The 24262-nt window shown below is 65.2% G+C and overlaps 1 protein-coding gene across 1 annotated transcript in view; it reads left to right on the top strand.

Moving 5' to 3' along the window:
• Window positions 1–211: 211 nt before the first annotated feature.
• The window catches only part of SARDH (sarcosine dehydrogenase), a 40553-nt gene continuing 16502 nt past the window's right edge, over window positions 212–24262 (top strand). The window contains exons 1-13 of the mRNA XM_090274996.1: window positions 212–621; window positions 3286–3634; window positions 4544–4722; window positions 5148–5327; window positions 5949–6072; window positions 6272–6372; window positions 10638–10742; window positions 11712–11841; window positions 15381–15467; window positions 15744–15834; window positions 18487–18628; window positions 19821–19904; window positions 21784–21897. Coding sequence (XP_090131122.1) covers window positions 3286–3634; window positions 4544–4722; window positions 5148–5327; window positions 5949–6072; window positions 6272–6372; window positions 10638–10742; window positions 11712–11841; window positions 15381–15467; window positions 15744–15834; window positions 18487–18628; window positions 19821–19904; window positions 21784–21897 — 1686 coding nt within the window. The 5' untranslated portion in view covers window positions 212–621. The remainder of the gene's footprint in view (window positions 622–3285; window positions 3635–4543; window positions 4723–5147; window positions 5328–5948; window positions 6073–6271; window positions 6373–10637; window positions 10743–11711; window positions 11842–15380; window positions 15468–15743; window positions 15835–18486; window positions 18629–19820; window positions 19905–21783; window positions 21898–24262) is intronic.

A 24262-nucleotide genomic window follows, 5' to 3' on the forward strand; every position in this document is an offset into this window, starting at 1 on the left:
GCCCAGGTACAGCCCTCAGGAGGCAGGACCCAGCCCTCCCCTGGGTGGGCAGGGTTGAGACAGGCCTGAGCGTCAGGCACTTCCCTGGCTGCTGGGACCCTTGAGCTGGGTGGGCGGGGCCGCAGGTCACTGGGGGTGGGGGCTGGGCATGGGCTGTGCCTTGTTCTTTCCCTGATCACGCCCTTCTTCCTGCAGCCTGCAGGGGTCCCCTGGGCCCCCACTTTGCAGCTAGGTCAAGTGGCTGCTCCAGCCCCCATCCACCCGTGTGACCCCAAGCCCTGGGCTGTTCTGCACCCTCACCCCCAGCAAACAGTGGCCACACGGCCGGCCCAGGGGTGGGAAAGGGCCGAGGGGGCGGGAGAGCAGGTTAATGTTGAAGCGGCAGCTTCTAGAAGGCGGAGGGACCCTGGGCTGCCCCGGCGGTCCTGGCCCAGGGGCAGATCCTGGACCGGCCAGCGGGCAGGCAGGGCACGTGGCAGCTGCTCGGGCCAGGGGCGGGCTGGGGTGCTGGGCAGTGCTGTGGGGGGACTGCCTTCCCGGCACCCACGGGAGGCCGACATCCCAAGGGTAGGACACCACTCTTGGGGGGCCTGGAAGGCTGAAGAACTTCAAGGACGGAAGGTACGTTCAGACACTAGCCGGGCGGGGGGTGGGGGCGCCTCTCTGTTCCCGGGCGACCTGCAGGGACAGGCCGGGGGCAGTCAGACTGTGGGGTGAAGGCAGCGGACGGGACTGGGAAGCCCTTCCCCAACCTCCAACCCCCCTGCGCCCCAAAGTCTTGCAAATCACAGCTCCCTGCTGTGCCCTCCCCTGGGTAGGTTCCCTGTGCTGGGGGTAGGTGTCCTGCCTCCTGAGAGTGGGACCCTCACCCGAGTCCCCCGCTAGGGAGGGTGGGACAGGGTGAGGCAGTGGGTCGGGTGTCTCCCCCAAACTAGGCCTTTAACATCTGCAGACCAGAGGTCAGGACGGGACAGGGGAAGGGGGGAAGGGGGGGAGCCCGCCCTGCCCCCCACAGGCCTAGCCCTGCACTCCAGCTCCCCACATAGCGGCCCTGTGACCTCGGTCCCCTTAAGCTGCCCTGTGCCTCCGTCACCTCCCCATGAACTGCGGACGACAGTCACAGCGACTTTGTTACCAGACGGGGGCCTGGCCTGAGTGGGGCTGTCTGGGGCCAGCCGCAGCGTGGGCTCTCGGCTTCATGCAGGGACGACTTCCCAGCAAGTCCGGGTGGCTGCCAGGGACGTTCACTAAAGCTGGGGACAGAGGAACAGGGCAGGGCCCAGCGCAGGGGAAGCAGCAGCGGAGCCCGCACGGCCTGAGCTCGCTGGGAAGCCCCAGACCAGGGGCCGGGGGTAGGCTCAGGGGCCAGCCTGGGAGGGGGCGCTGCCGGCTGCTCCTTAGAGGGTCCTCTGTCCTACGGCTCCTCCTCCCCTGCAGCTCTCAGGGGAGCGTCTCAGCAGGATATTCATCGGTTCTCCAGGGGTGCCTTTTCTTTTCTTCAAACATCTTTTCCTGTTTGAATTTTTATCGAAGATTTTATTTACTTTATTTTAGACAGAGGGGAAGGGAGGGCGAAAGAGAGGGAGAGAAACACGCTCCCACCCGGGCATGCGCCGTGACCGGGAATTGAACCAGCGACCTTTTGGTTTGCAGGACGACACCCAACCTACAGAGCCACACTGCCCAGGGCGAGGGGTGCCCTTTCAGGGTCACGGTCCCTGCTGATCGGTGGGTGCCAGGGCAGGGGGTCGTGAGTCATTGCAGCCGGTCCCCGCATCGCCCGCCTGGTTTTGCTGCCTTGGGGGTCTGGAGCTGAACCAGGACTGAGGCCTGGACGTCCCCTGCAGGGAGGAGAGGTCCCCCGGGGGCGAGGGCCTTGTGTTCCCAGGTTTTCCCCCTGCCAGGTGCTCAAGGCCTTCCACCGGCACCTGGGCTGGGTGGGCGGGACCGCTGGGACTCCTCAGCCATTGGTTCAGCTCTCTGTCTGTCTAAGTCACCCCTTCACTCACTGCCGGGCCTCAACCTCAGGGCGTCTGGCCGAGCGGGCACTTGGCACATACACAGAACCACGTTGCCTTTCTCAACTAACTGGTTGATTGACATCAATCATGACTGTGCAGGCGGGTGGCATGGCCGCCGCCACACCTCGCTCATAGCCAGACCCCTCGAACCCTCCCTGCTCATCCCAGGGGGGTCCTCAGAAGCGCCCTTGTCCCCAAGCTAGGCAGGACCCACCCCAGGGCGATGCCTCTCCAGCACCTTCTGTCTGGAGAAGATGGGCTCCAGGTCACGTTCTTCTACTTTTGAGATTTTTCTGGCTGGGAAAGTCTGGGAGGACTTCCTGAAGGAGGAGGGTCTCAGGTGAGCCCGGAAGTCCACGGGAAGGGGAGGACAGTGAGGAGGCAGCAGGTGGGGGGACCGGCTTCTGAGCCCCCGCCCCCTCACACAGACGGCTGGGCCTCCCGGCCTGTCTCCCCTCTGCCTCTGCTCCCAGAGGGCTTCAGGGCCCACCAGGCAGAAACACTTCTGCCCGGGGTTGAGAGGGGTCCTCCCCAAGGGGTCCTGTTGGATCCAGGCGGGGGGCTGAGGGTGTCCCTGTCTCAGGGTCCCCGCCACATGCCCGGTGACCCCGCCCCCATGCACACCGCCTCCTGCCCTCCTGCCCTCCTGTCCGTGCGTCCAGGTGACACTGGCCCTCTCTCCACAGCCCTGCCCCCAACCTGCCACGTCTCCTCGGGTGGCCCCACCTGTCCCGTCTCCCCTGTCCACCACCTCCCTGCAGTGCCAGACCAGGGGGTCACTGGGTCCCCACCCTCAGGAAGCGCCTTGAGCCCTGACGAGGCTCTGGAGGCCATGGGGACAGGCCCCCGGCCCCCGTCCTCTCACAGTCGCCTGTCTGGGGCCTCCGTTCTCTGAAGCCTGAGTTTTTCCTGTCTTCGGCTCTCAGGTCCCCTCCGGTCCTCCCTGCCCGCCCCCGCCGCGTACCCCTCTCTCCCGGGTCTCATTGGGCCCCTCCTCTCCACCGCCCCCTGTGGCCCTGACCCCCTGGCCAGACCTCCTGTCCCCACCGTGGGCTCCCTGGGCCCAGCCAGGCCCTGACCTGTCCAGGGCCCTCAGGAGGTGCACACTGAACATGGCAGGAGCACACGTGGACCGTGGGCAGCGGCGGGCGGAAGGCCTGGGGGCCGCAGTGTGGGAGCCACAGCCCCTGGGCTCTCAGCGGGCCCCACACAGCGTCCTGGCCACCCCCCGGTCACCTCCGACTCTCCGCATCTCCCTGTGCAGATGCCGCCCGGGGTTCCCATGGCCGCGCTGAGCCGGGCTCTGCGTGTGGCCGCCGCACGCCCGCGCCCGGGCCCTGCCCCGGGCCTGGGGCCACGTCCCCTGAGCAGCGGGGCCGGCCTGACCACGGAGAAGAGCGTGCCTTACCAGCGGACCCTGAAGGAGGCCCAGGACCCCTCGGCGGCGGCCCACGGCCCAAGCCGGCCCCTGCCCAGCACGGCCAGCGTGGTGGTCATCGGCGGAGGCAGCCTGGGCTGCCAGACGCTGTACCACCTGGCCAAGCTGGGCGTGAGCGGGGCGGTGCTGCTGGAGCGCGAGCGCCTGACCTCCGGGACCACCTGGCACACGGCAGGTAGGGCGGGGCCGCGGGCGGGGCCGGGGGGTCGGGGGTGGAGGCTGACTCAGCGAGGGAGGCGCCAGGTCTGGGCAGCAGCTGAGCAGAGAAAAGGTGGGGTTCAGTCTGCGGTGGGCCGGTTGGGGCCTGCCTGCTCCTAAGCCACCACAGCTGTGCTGGGAGAGGGGGCAGTCGCCGCCCAGGGATGCGAAGCTGAGGCAGCTGCCTATTCCACGGGCGAAGCCCCTTCCCCGCAGGGTCCCTGGGGTGGGGGCATCAGGGGGTGCCCACTGGGCTTCCCCATGTGTCTTTGAGACTCTTCTTGCTAACTGGCGGGTGTGTATTAAGCACCTACTGTGTGCAGGGCCCCAGGGCGCCCAGACGTCTGCTCTAGCCCTGGGTCAAGTTCACCAGCTTCCGTGGGATAAGCTCCCGATTTGGCTGATTTCACGCTACCAGCCTGAGGCCCCTGAACGCGGAGCTGGGAGGTGCTCAGGCATCACACACCTTGGGAGGTGACCTGGGGCCCGAACACGCCACTCCTGCCTCCCCGCTGCCTGCGGCGGCTGGGACGCGTCCTTGCCCTGACCTCCGGCTCCCCAGGCTCCGCTCTGAAGGGAGCAGCTCCGTGGAATGAAGGGTGTGCGCTGGGTAAAGGGACCCTTCTGCCCCCGAGGGCTGCCGTCTCCCCGTGGGGCTCGGCCCGGGCTCGGCAGCAGCAGGCGCTCGATGAGCGGAGCCTTTGCCGTTGTCTCGGGCCGAGCTGCCGTGGCTCAGCCCTGACCCCGGGCTCCCTGCTCACCAGCCTCCCAGGCCGCCAGGGCTGCAGAGACAGACCTGGGCGCTGCCTGGCCCTCAGGGCCCTGGCCTGCGGGGAGGGCGCCGCCCCCTGAGGCCGGGACAGACGTGCCCGCGCCTGCCCTCCAGGCCTGCTGTGGCAGCTGCGGCCCAGTGACGTGGAGGTGGAGTTGCTGGCCCACACGCGGCGCGTGGTAAGCCAGGACCTGCAGGCAGAGACTGGGCTGCACACGGGCTGGATCCAGAACGGGGGCCTGTTCATCGCGTCCAACCGGCAGCGTCTGGATGAGTACAAGAGGCTGGCGTCGGTGGGTGCGCCCTGCCAGGGTGGGGGGCTCGCGCTGGTGGGGGCCCCCTGCGGGGTTGGGGGGCTTGCATCGGTGGGTGCCCCCTGCAGGAAGGGTGAGGCAGGGACGGAGTCCTGACAGGTCTGGGTGCAAACCCTGGTGCTGGCCGCAATGATGGCTGGGCCACCTGGCAGGAGTGGCTCTGCCTCTCTGGGCTTCGGTGTTCTCCCCTTTAAAATGGGACCGTGTTGCCAAGCGCCGGGCACTGAGCCTGGGCATCGGGAGAGGCCCCCCCCCCCAGGATGTGCTGACCTCGCACGGCACTCACAGGGCCCTGGGGCGTGGCGACCAGCTGAGGCCTCCAGGGGGAGGTGGGGTCAGCGCTGACCCTTGGAGCCCAGAGGGGGGAACACTGTGGCTCAGTTACTGTCCCCTGGGTCCCCTAGCTGGGCAAGGCCTACGGCGTGGAGTCCCACGTGCTGGGCCCGGCGGAGACCAAGGCGCTGTACCCGCTGATGAATGTGGACGACCTCTACGGGACCCTGTATGTGCCGCAGGACGGCACCATGGACCCGGCCGGCACCTGCAGCACGCTCGCCAGGGCCGCCGCTGCCCGGGGCGCACAGGTACCGATGCCCCTGGCCCCGGTGGCCCGCTGCCAGGCCACCCTTCGGGCCTAAGGACCCCGAAAGCAGAAGGCAAGGAGCAGGTGCTGCCCTCGCGGCTGTGTGGCCTCGGGACCCCTGACGGCCTGCCTGCTCCAGCGAAGGGGGCTGGGGCTGGGTCCGCCCCCTGCCCCTCCCCTCTGAGGTCCCAGCCCTGCAGGGCACGGGACGCCTCCCCAATGTCTCCTCATAGAGTTTATCTTCTTCCGTCTCCAGTACGCGCATCGTTGTAGAAAAACAGTAGAACCGAAATCACTGCGGGGAGCCCGTGCTGAGGTTCTGGGTTTGCCCCAAACATGTTTTCTGTGAAGACAGACACGTGCGGATAGACAGACACCCGCTCCCCTTCTTACCAGACAGGGGGCCGCAAACAGCTTTTCGTCAGACGAGCCCCTTTTTTCTAAGTCACTTTTTGAGAAGGAGCCAAGTGAGGAAACGCGAGGGTTAGGTCCCGGGGCGCGGTGGCCCCAGTGCCCGGCGTTGTCCCGTGAAGCCAGGCCCGTCGGAAGCGGGGTCCAGGCCCGTCGGGAGGGGGGCGGGGAGAGCCCCGTGTGGTTTGCAAGCAGCCTGTCTCGCCCCCAGGTCATCGAGAACTGCCCGGTGACGGGCATCCGCGTGCAGACGGATGACTTCGGCGTGCGGAGGGTTGCAGCCGTGCAGACGGACCACGGCTCCATCCAGACGCCCTGCGTGGTCAACTGTGCAGGTGGGCGCCGTGTTCTGCGGGCTCCCGCGTGGCCGCCCTGGCGTCTCCCAGCCCTGGCCCCTCTCCGGGGTGACGGCCTGGGCGTGCCACGCGGGGCACCTTGTGGTCAGGGTGTGGGCCTGCGAGGCACCCTGGGGCCCCCTTCCTGGCGTCTGCCCCCACAGGGGCCCACAGGGCTGAGGCCGTGCTCTGCCCGCAGGGGTGTGGGCGGACGCTGTGGGCAGGATGGCTGGAGTCAAAGTCCCGCTGGTGGCCATGCACCACGCTTACGTCGTCACCGAGCGCATCGAGGGGATCCAGGCAAGCAGACGGCCCCGGGCACGGTGTCGGCCGGGCGGTGGGCCGGCGGGTGGGGGGGGCGCAGGGACCGCCACACCTACACGTGTGTGACCCGCCCAGATCCTCGGTTGCCTGAGCAGGGAATGGCCACGCGACGCGGGGGGTCCTGGTGTGTGAGGCCCCAGTGAAGTGGCGGAGCTGTGGCCGGAGGGGGTGCTGGCCCCGATTCAGCCTCGGAGCCCCTGTGGCCCTGCCCCACAGCTCCCCTCTCCTGCAGGGTGGCCGGCGGCTTCCTGTCACCTTGTCATTGGCCACCGCTCTCTCCCTCCGCCCCTGCCCCGCTCCCTCCCTCCACCCACCGACTGTCCCTCCACCCTCTTCCCTCTGCCCACCCACCCTGCCATTCATTCTCCCTTCCGCCCCTCCTCCACCTGGGCGCTCTGTCTGTCCGTCCGGTCACCTGTCCATCGCCTCGTCCCTGCACCATGTGTTCCTCCTTCCTGCCTCACTCCACCCATTCACCCCTCCTCGGTCCCCACCGTTCCACGTCACCGCCCCCGCTTCCCCACCTACCGCTGAGGGGACGAGCCCCATGTCCCAGGCTCTAGTCTAGAAGCCGGGGCTAAAACGCGAGAAGGGCGAGGCCTGGCCCCGGGGGAGGGCGGGAGGTACCACGAGTGGACAGGCAGGCCCAAGGCAGGCCGACCAGGGCTCTGCGGGCGCCCGGGGGCGGCGGGGGCTCCCGTCTGTGGGCAGGGGACGCTCTTGCAGAGGCCATGTCTGGAGGTGGCAGAGAGAGACGAGGCGGGGAGTGCATGGAGCGCAGCAGCCAGCACCTGCAGGCCGTTCGGGGGGGGGCCAGAGGGTCTGGGGTGGGGACAGTGTGAGGCGAGGCTGCCCTGGGTGAGGGTCAGGCCCCAGCAAAGGGGGTCCTGGGAGCCTCGTCCCTGCCCTGGACCAGCTTTACTTCCTTTTGGTCACCGGTCACCGGGAGATGGGGACACTGATCCTGCTGGAAGAAAAGTCAAGGGCTTCTCCGGCCACCAGGTGTCCCCACAGCCCTGTGCTATGGAGCCCAGCGTTGGGTGCCTGCAGTAGTGACCGTGGCGGTCACGATGGGCTGCTGTCACTATTCCTGAAGGGCCCAGTTCCCAAGGACGCCCCTGTGCCCTCGACAACAGCCCTCTGTGCACACGTTCCTGTTCCAGGGCTGCAGGGGGGCCGCGTCCCCGTCCCCGTCCCCATCCCTGTCCCCGTCCCCATCCCTGTCCCCGTCCCCGTCCCCGTCCCTGTCCCCGTCCCCGTCCCCGTCCCTGTCCCCGTCCCCATCCCTGTCCCCGTCCCCATCCCTGTCCCCGTCCCCGTCCCCGTCCCCATCCCCGTCCCCGTCCCCGTCCCCATCCCTGTCCCCGTCCCCATCCCCGTCCCCGTCCCCATCCCCGTCCCCGTCCCCGTCCCCGTTCCTGTCCCCGTCCCCGTCCCTGTCCCCGTCCCCATCCCTGTCCCCGTCCCCATCCCCGTCCTGTGAAGGGCGACTGAATGAGAGAGGGGTGGAGGGCCCCCCCCACCCGGAGCCTACAGCACCAGGCCTCCCCCTCCCGCTCGCTCCCTAAAACTATTTTGTGTTGTTCTGTTTATCGGCTAAGTCAGTGGTCAGCGTTGGCGACAGAGCAGGGACGTTAATAGTGTTGACTCCTGGGCAGTGGGGGCCAACTTTCTGCATTTCCTGGATTTGTAAATGGTGTTTTTCTCCAGTTGTTCTGTTTTCCTTGTAACTGTGACAAGTTATATCCAATCAGCTTCTCACGTTCTCCGCAAAGCCAGCTGAGCTTTCGGGGGGATTGTGTTGAAACAGTGGGTCCATGTGGGGAGTTTTGCACCTCAGCATCAGTAAGTCGGTCATAAACACGGGGTGTCTTCCCCTGGACTTAGGTCTTTGATTTCTTTCAGAAATATTTTCTAGTCTTTAGGTGACATTTGTGCTTCTTTTGTAAGGTTTATTCATAAGCGCGTTAACATTCTTTCTGATGATGCCGATGGAATTAGTTGCTTAATTTCATTTTCGATTGTTCATGGCTAGTGTGTGAAACATAATTTTTTGTGATTGTACACTGACCTTGTCTCCTGCAGGCTCGCTGAACTAGTTTATTAGTTCTGGTCGTTTTTCGGGGGTTCCTCAGGATTTTCTATCCGCAAGATCACGTCATCCGCAAAGAGAGGCAGCTTTACTTCTTCTTCCCTGACCCAGGTGCCTGTTTTTGCTTCTTCTCATCTACCTGTGGCTCTGGCTGGGCCCCCACCAGGTGGAGGGAGGTGGAGAGCCTGGGCAGCCTTCTCTTGGCCAGACCCTACAGGATAAGCTGCAAATAAGTCTGCATCAGCTGTTCCTGACACGCTTTTTCGCAAGTTTCCTTCTGTTCTTAGACTGCTGAGTGCTTTTATCATGAAAGGTGTTGGGTTCTGTCCAGTGTTCCTTCTGCCTCCATTGAGAGGAGTGTTTTCCATCTTCTGCTGACAGGGTGTGTTACTTAGATTGGTTTCCAGAGGTTAAACCAACCTTGCCTTCCAGGGACACGTCCCATTGGATCCTGGTATAGAATCTTTCTCCTGTGTCCCTGGATTTAGTTGGCTAGTATTTCGTTGAGGATATTTGCATTGATATTCATCACTGTTACAATGTTCCCCAAAACGTGTCAACAGATCTGCCAGACACCTACCTATCATACACGCTCATACACGTCAGAGAAATCACGGGAAGTCTCAGTCCCGATCGCTTCCCCGGAGGGCTCTGCCCGCTGCCTGCCAGTCCCCTCCGTTTCAGGCAGAGCCCTTGGCCTCAGCTCGGCCGTTACCCTGGGGTCTTCTCACCCCTGTCCTGTGGGTCTGCTGCTCCCTGGACTCATGACATACTCTCTGGGTGCCCTTGGAGAAAAAGTAAATGCTTATGCGTCTGTAAATGAATTTAAAAATCTTCATTCTTTCCTTACACTAGATTGGTGGATTGTCGGGGTCTAGAATTCTGCACTTGAAATTGTCTCTCTGTTCTGAAGGTGGAGCAGGTCTCCAGCCTTCGGAACTGCTATTTCTTCAGGACACACCTGTTCCCCATCATTCACCTGGTGTCAGCCTGACGCGGCCTCGGGGCTGGCCCGGCCCATGCACAGGGCTTGTTGGGCACTTATGGGCCATTTGGTGCACAGATCCATGGTTTTCCACCTGAGAAAGTCCCTCGGATGATTGCTCTGACATTCCCTTCATCCCCGTTCTCTCTCTGCAGCCCCTGTAATGGGCACGTGGCAACTTCAGGACTGACTTTCTGATTCCTTTATTGTTTTAGCCTAATATCTGGAAGGTGGTCTCGGCCGTATCTGACCCTTCTGTCGACTTTTTTGGTTTGATGGAACGGTGTCTTTTCTGAGCTGGGATTGGGCCTCTGCTTTATGTGCCCCTTCTTCTCCTGCCTCTGAAGTCTCGTTTCCCACAGGCTGAGCGGAAGCTTGGAGAGGAGAACAGGAGAGCTTCCTGCAGGGGGTTGAGGGGAAGCCCACCTCTTTGCTGAGGGACCCCGGAGTCAGCCTCTGGAGCCTTCTCTGGGCGCCTCGGTGTCCCCACGCAAGAGTCTCCAGTCTGCCTTTGGCGCGGGCGGGGACAGCTCACTCCTCACCTCCCCCAGCCTGCAGCCTCTGGGGGTCTCCTGAAGGGCAGGGCTGGGCCCTGGCTGCCCGGGTGGGGATGGAGAGGATCGGGGCCCAGCTGCTCGGAAAGGACCCTCACCCATCTTCCTGATCACATACGCGTGTACGTGCACACGTGCTCTCTCACACTCACCCACACGCGTGTGCACACACATTCTGCCTATCACCCCCAGGCAGAGGGACCTGGGCTCGCCGCCGGCTCGGCCTCTGCAGACTGGGGGGACTTGCCTGGTTTCCCCTTCCTGAGCCCCAGCTGTGGCCCGCCCTCCCTGCACCCCCCTCCCCCATATTGTTGGGCTCTCCCGTCTGGTCTGCTCTGGTCTCTCCTGCCCTCTCCTCTCTGTGGGTCATACCCCTCCTCCCTCCCTTCCCCTCCCCCTCCTTCCCCCTCCCCCATTCCTCCTCCTTTTCCCATCTGTGCTGGGGGAGCACAGGCTTGGTGCTGGTCTGTCCCCTGTGCAACCAAGGCCCCAGGTCCCCTCTGTCCTCAGGGCCCTACAACAAGGAGGCAGCAGGTGGGACCCCTGAGGGGGCACTGGGCCAACTGCCCGGCGCTGGCCGGCCCCAAGGCCTCTCTGCTCTGCCTTCCAGAACATGCCAAACGTCCGTGACCACGATGCCTCGGTCTACCTCCGCCTCCAAGGGGATGCCCTGTCTGTGGGCGGCTACGAGCCGAACCCCATCTTCTGGGAGGAGGTGAGACGCACAGGGAGTGGGAGCGGAGATCAGGGCTGCATCTCCTTGGTGCCGCCTGAGAAACGGCGGGTCCCCCGGCCCCACAAGGGTCAACCCCATTTTGCTCTGACCGCCGGAGGGCGTGGTGCATAGGTGGACTCAGACCTGGGGCAGCGGAGGGCCAGCCTCCGAGTGCCGGCGTCAGAGGCTGTGACACTGAACTGGCAGCTTCTGAGGAGCATGCGGACATTTAAGGCCCCTGTGCCCCCCAGCCCACTCTGGCTGCAGCGGCGTCTCCCCAGGCCTGGGCGGTGCCCCTGGCAGCTTCCGGACTTGAGCGCAGACCCAGCAGCCCCTTCGGCTCCCTTGAGCCTGTGTGGGCCACTCTTGCTCTTACATTCATGCGTTTAGTCCACAAATGAAACGACTAGATGACCATTTTGGGCCAGATCCTGTTTTACTTTCTGGGGAAACAGGGAGTCTAAGATAAAAGTCCCTGTCCCAGGGGGCCTGCATTTTGGTGGGGAGACTATTCAGTAAACAAAGAAGTCATGAGGGCGTGTGGAGGAGGTGACACTGGGCAGGGCCCTGCAGAGAACAAGGTGGGCGAGGAGCTGCCCCGAGGTCCAGCTTGCTGTCCCAGAGAACTGAAGGAAGGTCAGCGGGCTGTGTGCTGGTGGTCAGTGTGGGCAGGGCCAGCTCATGTCGGGCTTTGCAGACCACAGAGGAGCTCAGGGACCCTCAGGAAGCTTAAGAGCAAGAGGGGAGATGACCTGACTCAGGAGAGTGGGTTGGGGGAACATGGGGGAGCAGGGTCTCCAAGCAGAGCGGGGCCGGGAGCGTAGTCAGGCCCTGCTGAGGGGTCGGTTGGGGAGAGACACACTGAGGGCACCTGTCGGGGCCCAGTGCATCCCTGTCACTCACCCGAGGCAGGGAAGCTGCAGCTCCCATGGGCGGTGTCACAGGGCACGTCCCCACGCCCCTCCCCAGGTGTCGGACAAGTTTGCTTTTGGCCTCTTCGACCTGGACTGGGACGTGTTCGCCCAGCACATTGAAGGTGCCATCAACAGGGTCCCTGTGCTGGAGAAGACAGGGGTCAAGTCTACGGTCTGTGGCCCAGGTCAGTGGGGAGGCCTGGAGGCCGGGATGGGCCTCTCTGGGTCACCTGGGCTGACACGAGGCCAGGTGTCCCTGTGCATTGCTCGCCCCTCTGCAGGCCGGAGACCTGAGCATGACAGGGGCAGGAGTTTGCCCCCGATGGGCCAGGCTTCTGCCCACCTGTGTGAGCATGTCCTCAGGCCCTAGTCTGGGCCCTTAACCCCCACTTGACGCGTTCCTGGGCCTCAGTGTGCTCATCTGTAAAATGGGGCTGAGCGAGGACCGTTCGCACAAGACTAAAGACCACGGTCCAGTCCGGCCGCAGTCCCAGCTCTCCCTGCTTTCCAGACTGTCCCACACGGCTGGCCAGGGCCCCGGGCTGTCGGCCTCACCCCCCTGCTCTCTGGCCTCAGGGAGAGCTGAGCTGAGGGGGCTGTCGCAGAAACAGAACTGGGGGCGGAGGCGCTTGGTCCCCAGGGGCACATGGAGCACAGCCCCCCCCCCCCCCCGCAGGCTGGAGCCCCAGGCTGGGGACACAGACCCACAGGGCTGAAGTGCTTGGCCAAGGCCGCCTGCCAGACTTCAGGAATTTAGAGATAAAGCTGATGTAATCCCATGTCAGTAACCTAGAGCTCAGTGGGGAGAAACAACTGCTCTGTGACTCCCTGGCTTGGGACAGGGACATCCTGGGGTGACCCGGGGAGCAAGGGGACCCCAGACTGGGGGTGGCTAGTGCGGACTGAACAGGTTATCTGAGTTGGGTCTCAAAGGCTGTGTGCAGATGGAGAAGATTCCAGAATCAGGTTGTAGGCCAAAGGGCGAGATGAACAGGGATGTGATAAGACGGAGCCGCTCAATTCGTTCTGACTGCCCCGCACCTGCCCCGCACCTGCCCGTGCGGAGTGCCTGCTAGAGGCTGGGCAGAGCTCCTGTGGCCACAGCTCCAGGAGGTGGGCTCCTGGGCAGGGAGGCAACCTGTCCCAGGGTCAGGGCTCAGGGGTGGGGCTGTGGCCTGGGGTCCTGGCCGAGGGGGGGTCTCTGGGAGGTAGAAGGGGCTTGGTGTTGACTGCTGGGGATGCTGTGGTCTGGCCCAGAAGCTCCCAGGGGCTGTTGATTCTACAGGAACTGGTGCCTTGTCTGTGCCGGAGGCAGCCGGGCAGTTAGGCAGCTGCAGCCCAGTGGGAGCACCGGGTGGCGGGCACACGGCAGGCTGCTCGGAGGAGGGACAGTCAAACCGGGCCCTGAAGGGTGCGTGTTCCGGGCAGGGGGAGCAGGCCAGAGACACGCCACCCCGACAGCGGTTCCCGCAGAATCACACGGGGGTCGCCCCTCCTGCCTGGCACACAGGGTCTAATGTCAGCGCTGTGCAGAGCGTTGCCCAGAGAGGCAGCGGTGGCCGAGGCTCTCAGTCCTGGGGCCTCAGTGCTGCTGTCTGTGACGCGGGGGACAAGACCTGCTCCGCAGGGACAGAGCAGGGAGGAGAAGCCACACGCAGGTGCAGGGCAAGCCCGGCGCAGCGAGTCCCGTGAGTGGACGTGGACAGCCAGACCCAGGGGCCCGCGTGCCGTCCACAGGCCATGCTGGGAGCGAGGGCACCAGGACGGAGAGGGGAAGTGGCCCGACGCCGGGGGCCGTGGCCTGCGGGGCGTCCAGCCCTCTCCATCCCGAGCTCAGGGTAGCTACACGGCCACCGGCCCAGCTGTTTTCATCGGTTCAGGGCCCAAGGGAGCCTTTGCTGATGGGCGGTTTCCCCGGGAGAGGCAGAGGGGCACCCGGGCCACCCGCAGGGGGCAGTGTGGCAGCGCGCTGAGCGATGGGCTGGCTCTCAGGCGTGGGCGGTGGGAGCAGGCCCATGACTCACCCACCGCCCCTGCAGGCGGGCGGAGTGGGGGACAGCAGTGAGAGACACAGGCCTGACGCTGTCCCCGGGGCACAGATAACCCAGCCAGCAGCTCGGGTTAATGAGCCCAGGGGCCTCGCTCCCACGCGGCTTGCCTGGGGTGGAGGAGCATGGGAGGGCGCCTCTGTCCGCTTTCCCGCCTGGTTTCCCGGCTGCGAGGGAGGTTTCTGGGGAGGTCAGCGTGCTCCTTGGCAGGAGCTCAAGCACGGTCGCCCCTGACTTCGGGGAAGTGGAGGGAGTCGGGCAGGGCTCGCGGTCCAGAGGCGGGAGGTCAGAGCCGAGGTGGGCCTTGGTCCCGCACACCCTACATCTCCGTGTGGCTCCGTCTTGAGACATTTGTTAACCGTTCAAGAGACCCTTGTCCCCTGAAATGGGCTTCGGCTGCCTGTCCCTCCTGTCCCCTCTGAGGTTGTTCAGCTCAGGGCCTGGAGACACCTCCGGCTTCCCGGGGGCTCACGGGCGCATCCTGGACTGCAGGCCCAGCCTCAGCTCTGCTTTCTGCAGCCTGACTCTCCTCCGAGCCGCCCTGCCTCCTCCCCCAGCAGTGGGACCTCCCCCAGGGCCCCAGGGAAGCTCCACCGTCCCCTGCAGCCCCCAGGGGCCGCCCCTTCCTGCTCTCTGGAAACTCCTCCAGGTACCACCTCCCTCATGCTGGGCCTCCTCCAGCTCCTGTGCTCCCCCCAGCCCAGGTCGGGGGGCAGAGGTGAGGCGCTCTGGCTGGGAGCCAGGCAGCCCTGATGGTGGTCCCAGGCTCCTGGTCCTCTGACAGGGGGGCCCTGGGATGAACCCTCATCAGTCGCCTGTGAGGACAGCCAGCCCCACAGCCGTGCGAGACCCTGTCCCACCGCATTTCTTACCAGATGCTCTCTTTTTGGCTTGTTTACGTACTTACTCCCCATCTCCCTCCCGCTCCATCAGCTCCCCCTGGTGGAGGGGCTGGTATTGTCCAGAGCTGGCTCCCCGGCTGAGCCCTGGGCACACACGGGCGGGCTGCAGCTATCTGCAAACAGACTAACTCACGGCCCTGGGAGGTACTGACTTCGATGCCGATTTTATAGACGAGGGCGCGAAGGCTCAGAGGCGAAGTGACCTGTCCGAGGTCACACAGCTGCGAGGGGTACAGAGGGGTGGCACCCAGGGCTGTGGCTGCAGAGTCCAGCCCTTTGTGATCATCCCCGAGGGCCCCTGTCCCTCCTCTGCCTGAGGAGGCGTTGACGAGGGGGGTCTCGGTCCTCTTTCGCAAAGAACTTAGGATCATTCATTCATTCAACGAGCATTTACCAAGCACCTACTGCCCACTTGGTGCTCATGTTCCAGTGGGCAAGTGCCTGGCAAGGACCCAGCAGCAAGATGGTACAATATGGGGGAGCCCTACCCTGGGATGGGGGCTCAGGGCAAGGTCCCGTATCAGCAGAGAACCAGCTATGCGCCACACACCTGCACCCCGTAAGGCAGACCCTGGCTCAGGGCAGACAGTTCTGGCAGTAAATGCCAAGTTACTCAGGGAAAGGTGGCAGGAGCAATCAGGGAGGCTCCCTGGAGGAACTAGCATTGAACTGGGCCTGGACAGTGGAGAGGGTCTGGAGGAAGAGGCACTTGCAGAGCCCTGCCTCTTGGGAGAGCCCGCCGCAGGTGCAGCTTCAGGCCTCCCTTCCTTTTAGAGTCCTTCACACCGGACCACAAGCCCCTGATGGGGGAGGCGCCAGAACTCCGAGGGTTCTTCCTGGGCTGCGGCTTTAACAGTGCAGGTGAGTGTGGGCAGCGCCCACCCGGCACCCCTGAGGCCTCTCCTCCCAGCTCCCCTGGGGGGGTGAGGGGCTGGCCCAGGAGCCCTGTGCCCCCAGACAGGGGTGGAGACAGGAGAGGCAGGCAGGGACAGGGCGAAGTCCCACTGGAAGGCAGGCAGCACCCAGGCGCGAGGTCCTGGGCTTGGGGAGGGAGGCTGCCCATGGGATGGGAGGGGCCCAGGACCGGGGTCAGGGGCCCTGGGGTGGGTCACAGACCTGTGGCTCTGTTCCCGGCAGGGATGATGCTGGGTGGCGGCTGTGGGCAGGAGTTGGCCCACTGGATTGTCCATGGACGCCCGGAGAAGGACATGTACGGCTATGACATCAGGCATGTGAGCGGCGAAGCCTGCGGGCCGGGCGCTCCTCAGCCAGCACCTGGGGTCTGGTGTGGCAGGGCAGATAGCCAGGGATGTTTAGGAAGGAGCCTCCCCTGAAACCCAGAGGGCTTCTTGCAAGAGGAGGCAGCAAGGGAAGAAAGGGAGGAGGGCTGCCCACATCTGGCAGCTCCAGGGCCCTTTGCAAGTTTCCAGGATCTCTGGTCCCAGGGTCTTGCCTGACCCACCAGACAGCTAACTCCAGGGTCAGCAGCGGGGCCAGTCCCCCACTTTTCAGAGGAGGTGGCCCAGGCCCAGGGGTGGGAGGGACGGCACAGGCTGCCCGGCAGTGGGGCTGAGCTGGGGTGGTGGTTATGAGCTGGGGCCAGGCATCCTGGAGTGGAGAGGCCGGTGCCTCGCTCCTGCGCAGGGTGAGCGGCAAAACTCAGCCCAGCACGAGCATGTCCCCACTGTCCACCCAGTCGGGGCAGGGGGTGGGGCGGGGGTGACCGTGCAGTGCTGCTCGGCAGGCGTGTGCTGTCATGGACGCTGTGGTGCAGACAGACCAGCCCGTGGGGCCAGGCGTGAGCCCCAGTGTGAACCCCAGCATGAGCCCCAGCCGGCCAGAAGCTGGGTCCCCGCCCCCTGCAGGTGGAGCACTGGGTGACTTTAGCCGGGTCTCTTCTTCCTTGGGCACCTCTTTTTTGCTGTTTGTAGCAGGAGGCCTCGGCCTGGGCCATCCCTGAGACCCCTTACAGGTTTATCATTCTGGAACATTCCTCTCTTGGGGAAGCTCGTGGGTGCAGCCCAGGCAGACACCCAGGGGCCGTGGAGGGGCGGCCGTCGGGCACTGCAGCACCCGGCAGGTGTCTCTGTGGGGCCACACCGCCCTCCAGTGGGTGCAGCGTCCTCCTCAGGCCAGGAAGGGACGAGGCGAACAGAGGTGCAGGGGCACGCGGCACTGAACTTGGAGCCCTGGCCCCGCACGGGCAGCTGGGGCTTCCCGGGGGGCTGCTTCCAGGAGCAGCAACAGCAGAGCTGGCCGGACATGCAGAGGCCTCTCCTGGGGACAGGCCCGAGCCCCCAGACCTGCGGGTGCCACGCTGGGTGCTGCCTCCCGGGTGGCAGGGGCCGTGAAGCGGACACGGTGCCCCACTCCCCAACAGCTGGGCGGACCTTGGCCAGTCCCTTGGCCTTCCTGAGCCTCAGTTACCCCGTCTGGAAAGTGGGTGGAAGGATTTGAGGCTCACGTGCTGGACGCTTTGCCCAGAGCCCGGCATGGGCAGGGCCTGGCGTGTAGGGTGCTGTTTGTAGGAAAAGTTCTCAGAGTCCTGGTAACCAGAGGAGGGTGACGTGTCCTGGGCCCCAGCCACAGGCCCCTTGGCCCCTCTGCCTGCTCATGGGCCCGTGGGGGCCACAGGGAGTGGCCCAGCCCCTTGCTGCCCACTGGCCGTGCTCTGGCTGAGCTGAGAGGCCCGCTCCCCGACCCCAGGCACCCACGGGCTGCACAGTGGGCCGCAGTCCTGGCCGGCGGGGCCGTGTCTGTCCACGCAGGGTCCCCGCAGCCCCGCCCCAGGCCCAGCTCCCATTTCTGCCCCCTCCTGGGTCCCCACCACCCAGGGGGCCTAAGGACTTGAAAGATGCCCCTGAGCTCCCATGGGGATCTGCACTGTCAGAGCAATGGGGACGGCCACCATGTCCCACCCCAGGGGAGTCACAGGGGCGTCCGGAGCCCGGGGACGAGTCTGACCAGGGGGAGGACAGAGAGCCGAGGGCGGCGCCCCGAGCCTGCCACGCGTGCCCGCACCCTGCACCCCGCACCCCGGCCACACTCTGCTGCCGCCTCCGGAACCCTCCAGGGCCCCCGGCTGGGCTCCATCACCGCCTCTCCGGCGGTGTGTTCCGGAAGCTTCTGGCTCCATGTAGCCCAGCGTGGGGCTCCGGCTGGGTCCTCTGGGATGGACTGAGTCAAACCTGGGGCCCCGCTCAGGAGTGACGCAGGGGCCCTGTGGCAGCTCTCAGCCCTGGGCCTGCGGGGAGGGCCCCTGAGACAGCAGGGCTATCAGTGACATTGATCCTCACAGGGGCTCCAGCCCTGCCCAGGCCACAAAACTGCGCTCGCAGGACTGAGTGCCAGCAGGCAGTCCCTCGCCCGATGAGGTTCAGACAGGACCCCTGGGGACAGATGCCGAGGGGGACAAAGCCGGGGAGGCGGTGGCCCTGGGAGGGAGCGAGAGGCCAATGCAGATGGGAGGGAAGGAAGGGGCGGGGAGCTGGAGGAGCTGGGGTCTGCGGGCCCGGCACAGGTGCGGTCTCCAGCTCCCGTCCAGCGGCTGTGCACAGTCTGGCCGGGCGGCCGGTCCGGTCCGAGGAGACTCGGCGGATGAGCCAGCCACTGGCGCAGCCTCTGTGCTCCCAGAGAGGCTGGGGTGGGGGGAGGCATGTGCAGGGCAGGCTGCAGGTGAGGAGGCTGAGCTCACGGAGGCCTGGGGGTGCCTAAGGTTCCCCGATGGGAGCATGGGGATCTGGAGCCCCTGCTGACACCTGAGCCCCAGGGAGGACTGGTGGAGGGACCCAGGGCCAGGTTTGCCACGGGTCCCCAGTCCTGGGCCAGCCCTCCCCGACCGGGCCCCCTCGGCAGTGACCGGCCCCTCCGTCTGTGACAGGCGCTTCCACCACTCGCTCACAGACCACCGCCGCTGGATCCGGGAGCGCAGCCACGAGTCCTACGCCAAGAACTACTCAGTTGTGTTCCCCCACGACGAGCCCCTGGCGGGTCGCAACATGAGGAGAGACCCCCTGCACGAGGTGCCTGCGCTGTGCCGGTCATTCAGGAAGTGTGGGGTATTGCGTGACAGAGTGCACGTGGGGCCCCACCTGTGGGGCAGCTGGCAATGCGGTGGCTTGCTGGTTCCCAGGTGCTTCCTAACAGAAGGTGCTCAGCACACATCTGGGGACCTGTCCAGACCGCTGGCAGCGGGCGGTTCCAGGAGGCAGGTGTGTGGCCAGGGGCGCGCAGTCCCAGGGCAGGTGCGCGCAGTCCCTGGGCAGGTGAGCGCAGTCCCAGGGCAGGGGCGCGCAGTCCCAGGGCAGGGGCGCGCAGTCCCAGGGCAGGTGCGCGCAGTCCCAGGGCAGGTGCGGGCAGTCCCAGGGCAGGGGCGCGCAGTCCCAGGGCAGGTGCGGGCAGTCCCAGGGCAGGTGCGCGCAGTCCCTGGGCAGGTGAGCGCAGTCCCAGGGCAGGTGCGCGCAGTCCCAGGGCAGGTGAGCGCAGTCCCAGGGCAGGGGCGCGCAGTCCCAGGGCAGGTGCGCGCAGTCCCAGGGCAGGTGCGCACGGTCCCAGGGCAGGGGCGCGCAGTCCCAGGGCAGGTGAGCGCAGTCCCAGGGCAGGGGCGCGCAGTCCCAGGGCAGGTGCGCGCAGCCTGGTGGTGCCACGCTGAGCAGATGAGTTCCTGAGTGTGGAGCCTGCTCAGTGCCTGCCCTCCCTGGCGAGTTGCTGGGGTTTCTGCTGTCCTTTCTCCTGGATAACACCTGGGCCACCCTCACCAAATGCCACAGACTGGGGCTTAAGCAACAGAAATCCACTCCCACGGTTCTGCAGGCTGGAGGCCCCGAGTGAGGGGCCAGCCCCCAGCTCCTCTCTCATCTGCGCGTGGACAGAGAGGCGTGGTGTGTCCCCACGAGGGTTAGGGCCTCACCCTTACAACCTCATTTCACCTCAGTTCCCTCCCCGGAGGCCCCAGCTCCAAACACAGTCACACCGGGGTTGGGGCCTTCCCGTGGGAGCCTGTTGGTCAGCCGGTCACCGCTCAGTCCATAGCAGGAGGTCGTTCCACAGGCTGGGGCGTCCTGAGGGGACAGGGTTGCTGGGGCCGCTCTGTGTGGCTCTGGGTGCGAGGACCGGTTTGCTCTCTGCTCCGCTGGGTATGAAGTGGCTGATTCAGTTGCTGCCCCTGCACGGGGTGTCCGGCCTGGTGTGAGGGTCCCTGTCCCCTGCCCCCAGGAGCTGCTTGCGCGGGGCTGCGTGTTCCAGGAGCGGCACGGCTGGGAGCGGCCGGGATGGTTCAACCCAGAAGGCACCGCCCCGGTGAGCAGCCCCTGCCCCTCCTGCATGCCTTGGCTCCTCCCGACACCCACCCCGGGCCCTGCAGGTCCTGCCTGGCTCGCCACAAGGGCAGCCTGACCCGCTGTCGTCTGCCCGTGATTTTGGGCCCTCCCGCTGCAGAGGTCCCATGGGTGTCCCTTACCACCCGCAGGGGCCAGGCCTTCCCGGGAAGCGGCTGCTCCCCAGCGAGCAGGCAGTGCACACAGCCCTCCCCAGGTGGCAGGAGAAACAAGAGCATCTTTTCATGATTTTGTTCATATATTGTTGGCAGCTGCTGCTGCTAGTTTGTGTGCGTGGGCGGTTGGAGCAGAAGATTGTGCTCCTGCGAGTTAGTCTGTGAGCTGGGGTTTCATGCCTCCTGGCCTCTGGGTGCCCTCCTGGGGGCTGCCCACCCCCTGCCCTGTGCCTCCTAGGGACCCAGCCCCCAGACAGAAGAGTCAGCAGCCCCTGCTGATGAACCCCGGGGCCGGGCCTCAGGAGCAGGTGGTGGGTGCTGTAAGCCAGACCAGGGGAAGTATTTGATTCTGATTTGAACAAACTAAAATCGCTTTCCCGCCACTGTACTTTGCCAGACCCCCTGCAGCACAGCTCATCCTCCATCCCATAGGGTGGTCCCAAGGAGGGTGCCTGGCCGTTGCCGGGAGAGCAACGCGCAGGTTCCCAGAGCCTCAGGGGCACCGCCCCTCTCCTGCTGGCCTGTAGGGACCCAGAGCCTCCCTAGGGACCAGCCACTGGGTGAAGGTCACCTGGGAGGACAGAGGGACGGAGCTCTCTGAGACCACCAGGTGGAGCAGCTGTCCCTGGAGGCTGAGCCAGGGGGACCTCGGGGACAGGACGGGCAGGGAGGAGGGCCGGGCAGCAGCCTTCCGGCCGGGTCTGGCTCTCGAAGCCCCCTCCCCTGGGAGCCCGTGGCAAGGAGAGGAGACCGGAGTGGGAACCGGGGACAGTCCTTGGCCCCGTGGTGGGCAGGCTCCCGCCTGGGGGCCATCCTGGGGTCCCCGGGTGCTGGGTGACCAGGTGACGCCCTAATGCCTGATACCTGGCCAGTGCATTGGCCGGGGTGTCCCTCTGAGGCCCAGGGGCCGGGGGGAGCCGAACCTGGCCGGGCCAGGCGTGACCCCCGGCAGAGACTCCGGGAAAGGGACCTCCCGAGGGATGGGGCCTGAGCTGGCGCTGAGGTGGCAGAGGAGCCTGATTCCGTCTGAACTCCCACTCAGCTCTTACCTGTGAAAAGGAGGAGAGGCTGGTGGGCTGGCGCCCACCCCTCCGAGTGAGCCAGTGGAATGAAGGGGGGGAGGGGGAAGAGGGGGAGGGCCCCCAACACAGGGAAGCTTAAGACAAGTGGTGGCTGAGGAACTGGCCTCTGGGGCTCACCCATCACCTGGGGTCATGCCAAGCCCTGTCCCATCCTCACTGTGACCTGGGACAGGTTTTAATCTCTGTGCCTCAGTTTCCATATCTGTAGAAAGGACCCTCCTCCTCGGAGAGGAGGCCCTTTGATCAGGGTTTGGTCCCGGGTCGCCATGGCAGCTGCCTCTGGGGCGGCGCTGGGCCGAACCCCTCCTCCAACACCCCGCCGCCCCCCCCGCCCCAGCCCCCCGCTGTCTGGGGTCCTGGTCCACCTGCCCCTGCCCCACTCCTTGAGGGCACCCAGTTTACCCACCACCCTCCGGGCCCCTGCTGACTCAGAGCGCAGTGATTAAGGTGTCATTGGCGCGGCGGGTCCTGAAGCCCCGACCCCCCGCCACCACCCCTGCCCGCGTCCACAGCGCGCCCACCCGGCTGCAGCGGGCGGCGGGCAGGGCGGGGCCGGGAAGGGGGGCGGGCGGCGGGGCCCGGCACAGCGCGCCTGCCCCCGCAGGTCCTGCGGTACGACTACTACGGGGCGTACGGGCACCGGGCGCACGGGGACCACGCCTACAACCGGCTGCTGGGGGCCGACTACACGTTTGACTTCCCGCCCCACCACGACGTGGTAAGGAGCCCCCCGCGCCCCTCCCGGGGGGGCCTCCGCAGGCCTGGCCCTCCCGGCTCCGGGCTCCGTCCCGCCCCGTCTGGGCTGACTCGGTCTCGGGGGGATCGGGCGATGCTCTCCTCTCCTGCGCGGCTCCCTCCGTCGCACCAAGACCCTGCCAGCTCGTGGACTCCGGGGCGACGCTCCTGCTCGGGCTGGGCTCCGGCGTGGCCTCGGGCCAGGGCTTCACCTCTCCGAGCCTTGCCCGAGCCTTGGTGGCTGTGGAAGGGGAGACCGAGTCGGGAAAAGGCGGGCTGAGAGGAGCCCTTGAAGACGGGCCGGGCGTTTGCCTGCGCTGCGGAGGGGCCTCAGGAGACGCATGTCCTTCTTTCTTAAAAAAAAACCCGCTTTCTGGAGATGCCCACATTCCGCACCGTCCGTTCACGCGGGCAGCTGCGTGCTCACTGGCGTGTCCGCAGGCGAGCGCCGTCACCACCACGGTCCCATTTTAGAGTATCGTCGCCTCCGCCCAGAGGAAACGCCACCGCCCTTGGCGGGCAGCCCCATCCCTGCCCTGTCCCCGCCCCATCCCCGCCCCGTCCCCGCCCCGTCCCCGCCCCGTCCCGTCCCCGCCCCATCCCCACCCCATCCCCGCCCCGTCCCGTCCCCGCCCTGTCCCCGCCCCGTCCCCACCCCATCCCCGCCCCGTCCCGTCCCCGCCCCATCCCCGCCCCATCCCCACCCCATCCCCGCCCCGTCCCGTCCCCGCCCCGTCCCTGCCCCAGGCAACTGCTGATCCGCCTTCTGTGTCTATAGACTGACTTTGTCTGGACAGCTCATGTGAATGGAATCAGGCGCTGGTTCATTCACCGAGCACCGTAAAGTTGAGGTCCACCCACGTCTTAGGACGGATCGGTGCTCCCTACCCCTTATTCCGAACACGCTCCGATACCTGGCCAGGTCGCGTGTTATTTACCCGTTCGCCTGTGGAAGGCCACCACTTTCTGGTGTGAGGATGGATGCCGCTGGGACCGTGTGTGTACGGGTCTGTGTGCACACAGATGCGCGCGTTTCTCTTGGGCTGAGAGATAGAGACCTAGCGGCAGGACCGCTGCGTCGTGGGGTAACGTTCTGAGGAATTTCCAGCTGTTTTTCAAAGCCACCCGCCACTTTACATCCCCGCCAGCTGCATACGGGGCTCCGACGTCTCTGCCCCTCATGGACACCCATCCTTGTCTGTCTGCAGAGGCCCTGGGGCCTCTGAGGGGCCGGTCTCGGGGGACTGGCGGTGTGAGCATCTCTTCACGTGCCTGTGGGCGGTTTGTGTTTCTTCTTTGGAGAAACGTCTGTTCAGATCCTCTGCTCGTCTTTACGTTGGGTTGTTGGTCTTTTTATCGAGTTATAAGAGCTCATGATGTACTCTGGATACACAGCCTTCGTCACATTTACAACGTGCAGATTTGTGTCCCGGATTCTGTGGGCGTCCTTCCGCTCACGTGGCGGTGCTGTTGGCTGCGCCGAAGTCCTTAACTCCGCGCGGTGCGGCCGCGGCGTGTCCTCTGTCCCTGTGCTCTGGGCACCACATGCAGGAAGGCGCTTCCTACCCAGGTTCGCGGCGACTTGCCCGTGTGCCTTCCTCTAAGAATTGTACGGTTTCAGCTCTGAGACTCCGGTTTGTGGTCTGTTTTGTGTAAGGGTTGTGGGCGGCGTACGAAGGGGCCAAGTTCATTCTTGTGCGGGGGGCAGGGGGGGGTTCGGTGGCCCCGGCGCCGTTGGCTGAAGAGTAGTCTTTCCCCCATTGACGTGCCCGGCCGCCCTGGTGAAAATCATAAACGTGAGGGTTTATGTCTGGACCTTCAATCCTGCCCCACTGAGCTCCACGTCTGTCCGTATGTTCTGCCACTACGTCTTGGTGACAGTAGCTTTGTAGCAAGTTTGTAGTAAGTTTTGAAATCTGGAAGCGTAAGTCCCCCATTTTCATTTGTTTTTCTAAAGACTCTTCTGGGCCCCGGCCGGGTAGCTCCGTGGTTAGAGCATTGTCCCACTACCCCAAGGTTGTGGGTTCGATTCCCCGGTCAGGGCACATACAGGAATCAACCAGTGATGCCTCAATAAGTGGGACAAATAATTGATGTCTCTCTCAAATCAATAAATTAAAAAAAAAGAACATTCCTGGTCTCTCGCATTTTCATATAAACTTTAGGATCAGCTTCTCACGTTCTCCGAAAAGCCAGCTGAGATTTGGGGGGATTGTGTTGAAACAGTGGGTCCGTGTGGGGCATGTTTGCACCTCAGCAATGGTAAGTCGGTCATAACTTGGGGTGTCTTCCCCTGGATTTAGGTCGTTGATTTCTTTCAGAAATATTTTCTAGTCTTTAACGGCTCT

The sequence above is a fragment of the Furipterus horrens genome, unplaced genomic scaffold (assembly GCF_987537825.1).
Source record: "Furipterus horrens unplaced genomic scaffold, mFurHor1.1.pri manual_scaffold_4, whole genome shotgun sequence".
Taxonomy (NCBI): domain Eukaryota; kingdom Metazoa; phylum Chordata; class Mammalia; order Chiroptera; family Furipteridae; genus Furipterus; species Furipterus horrens.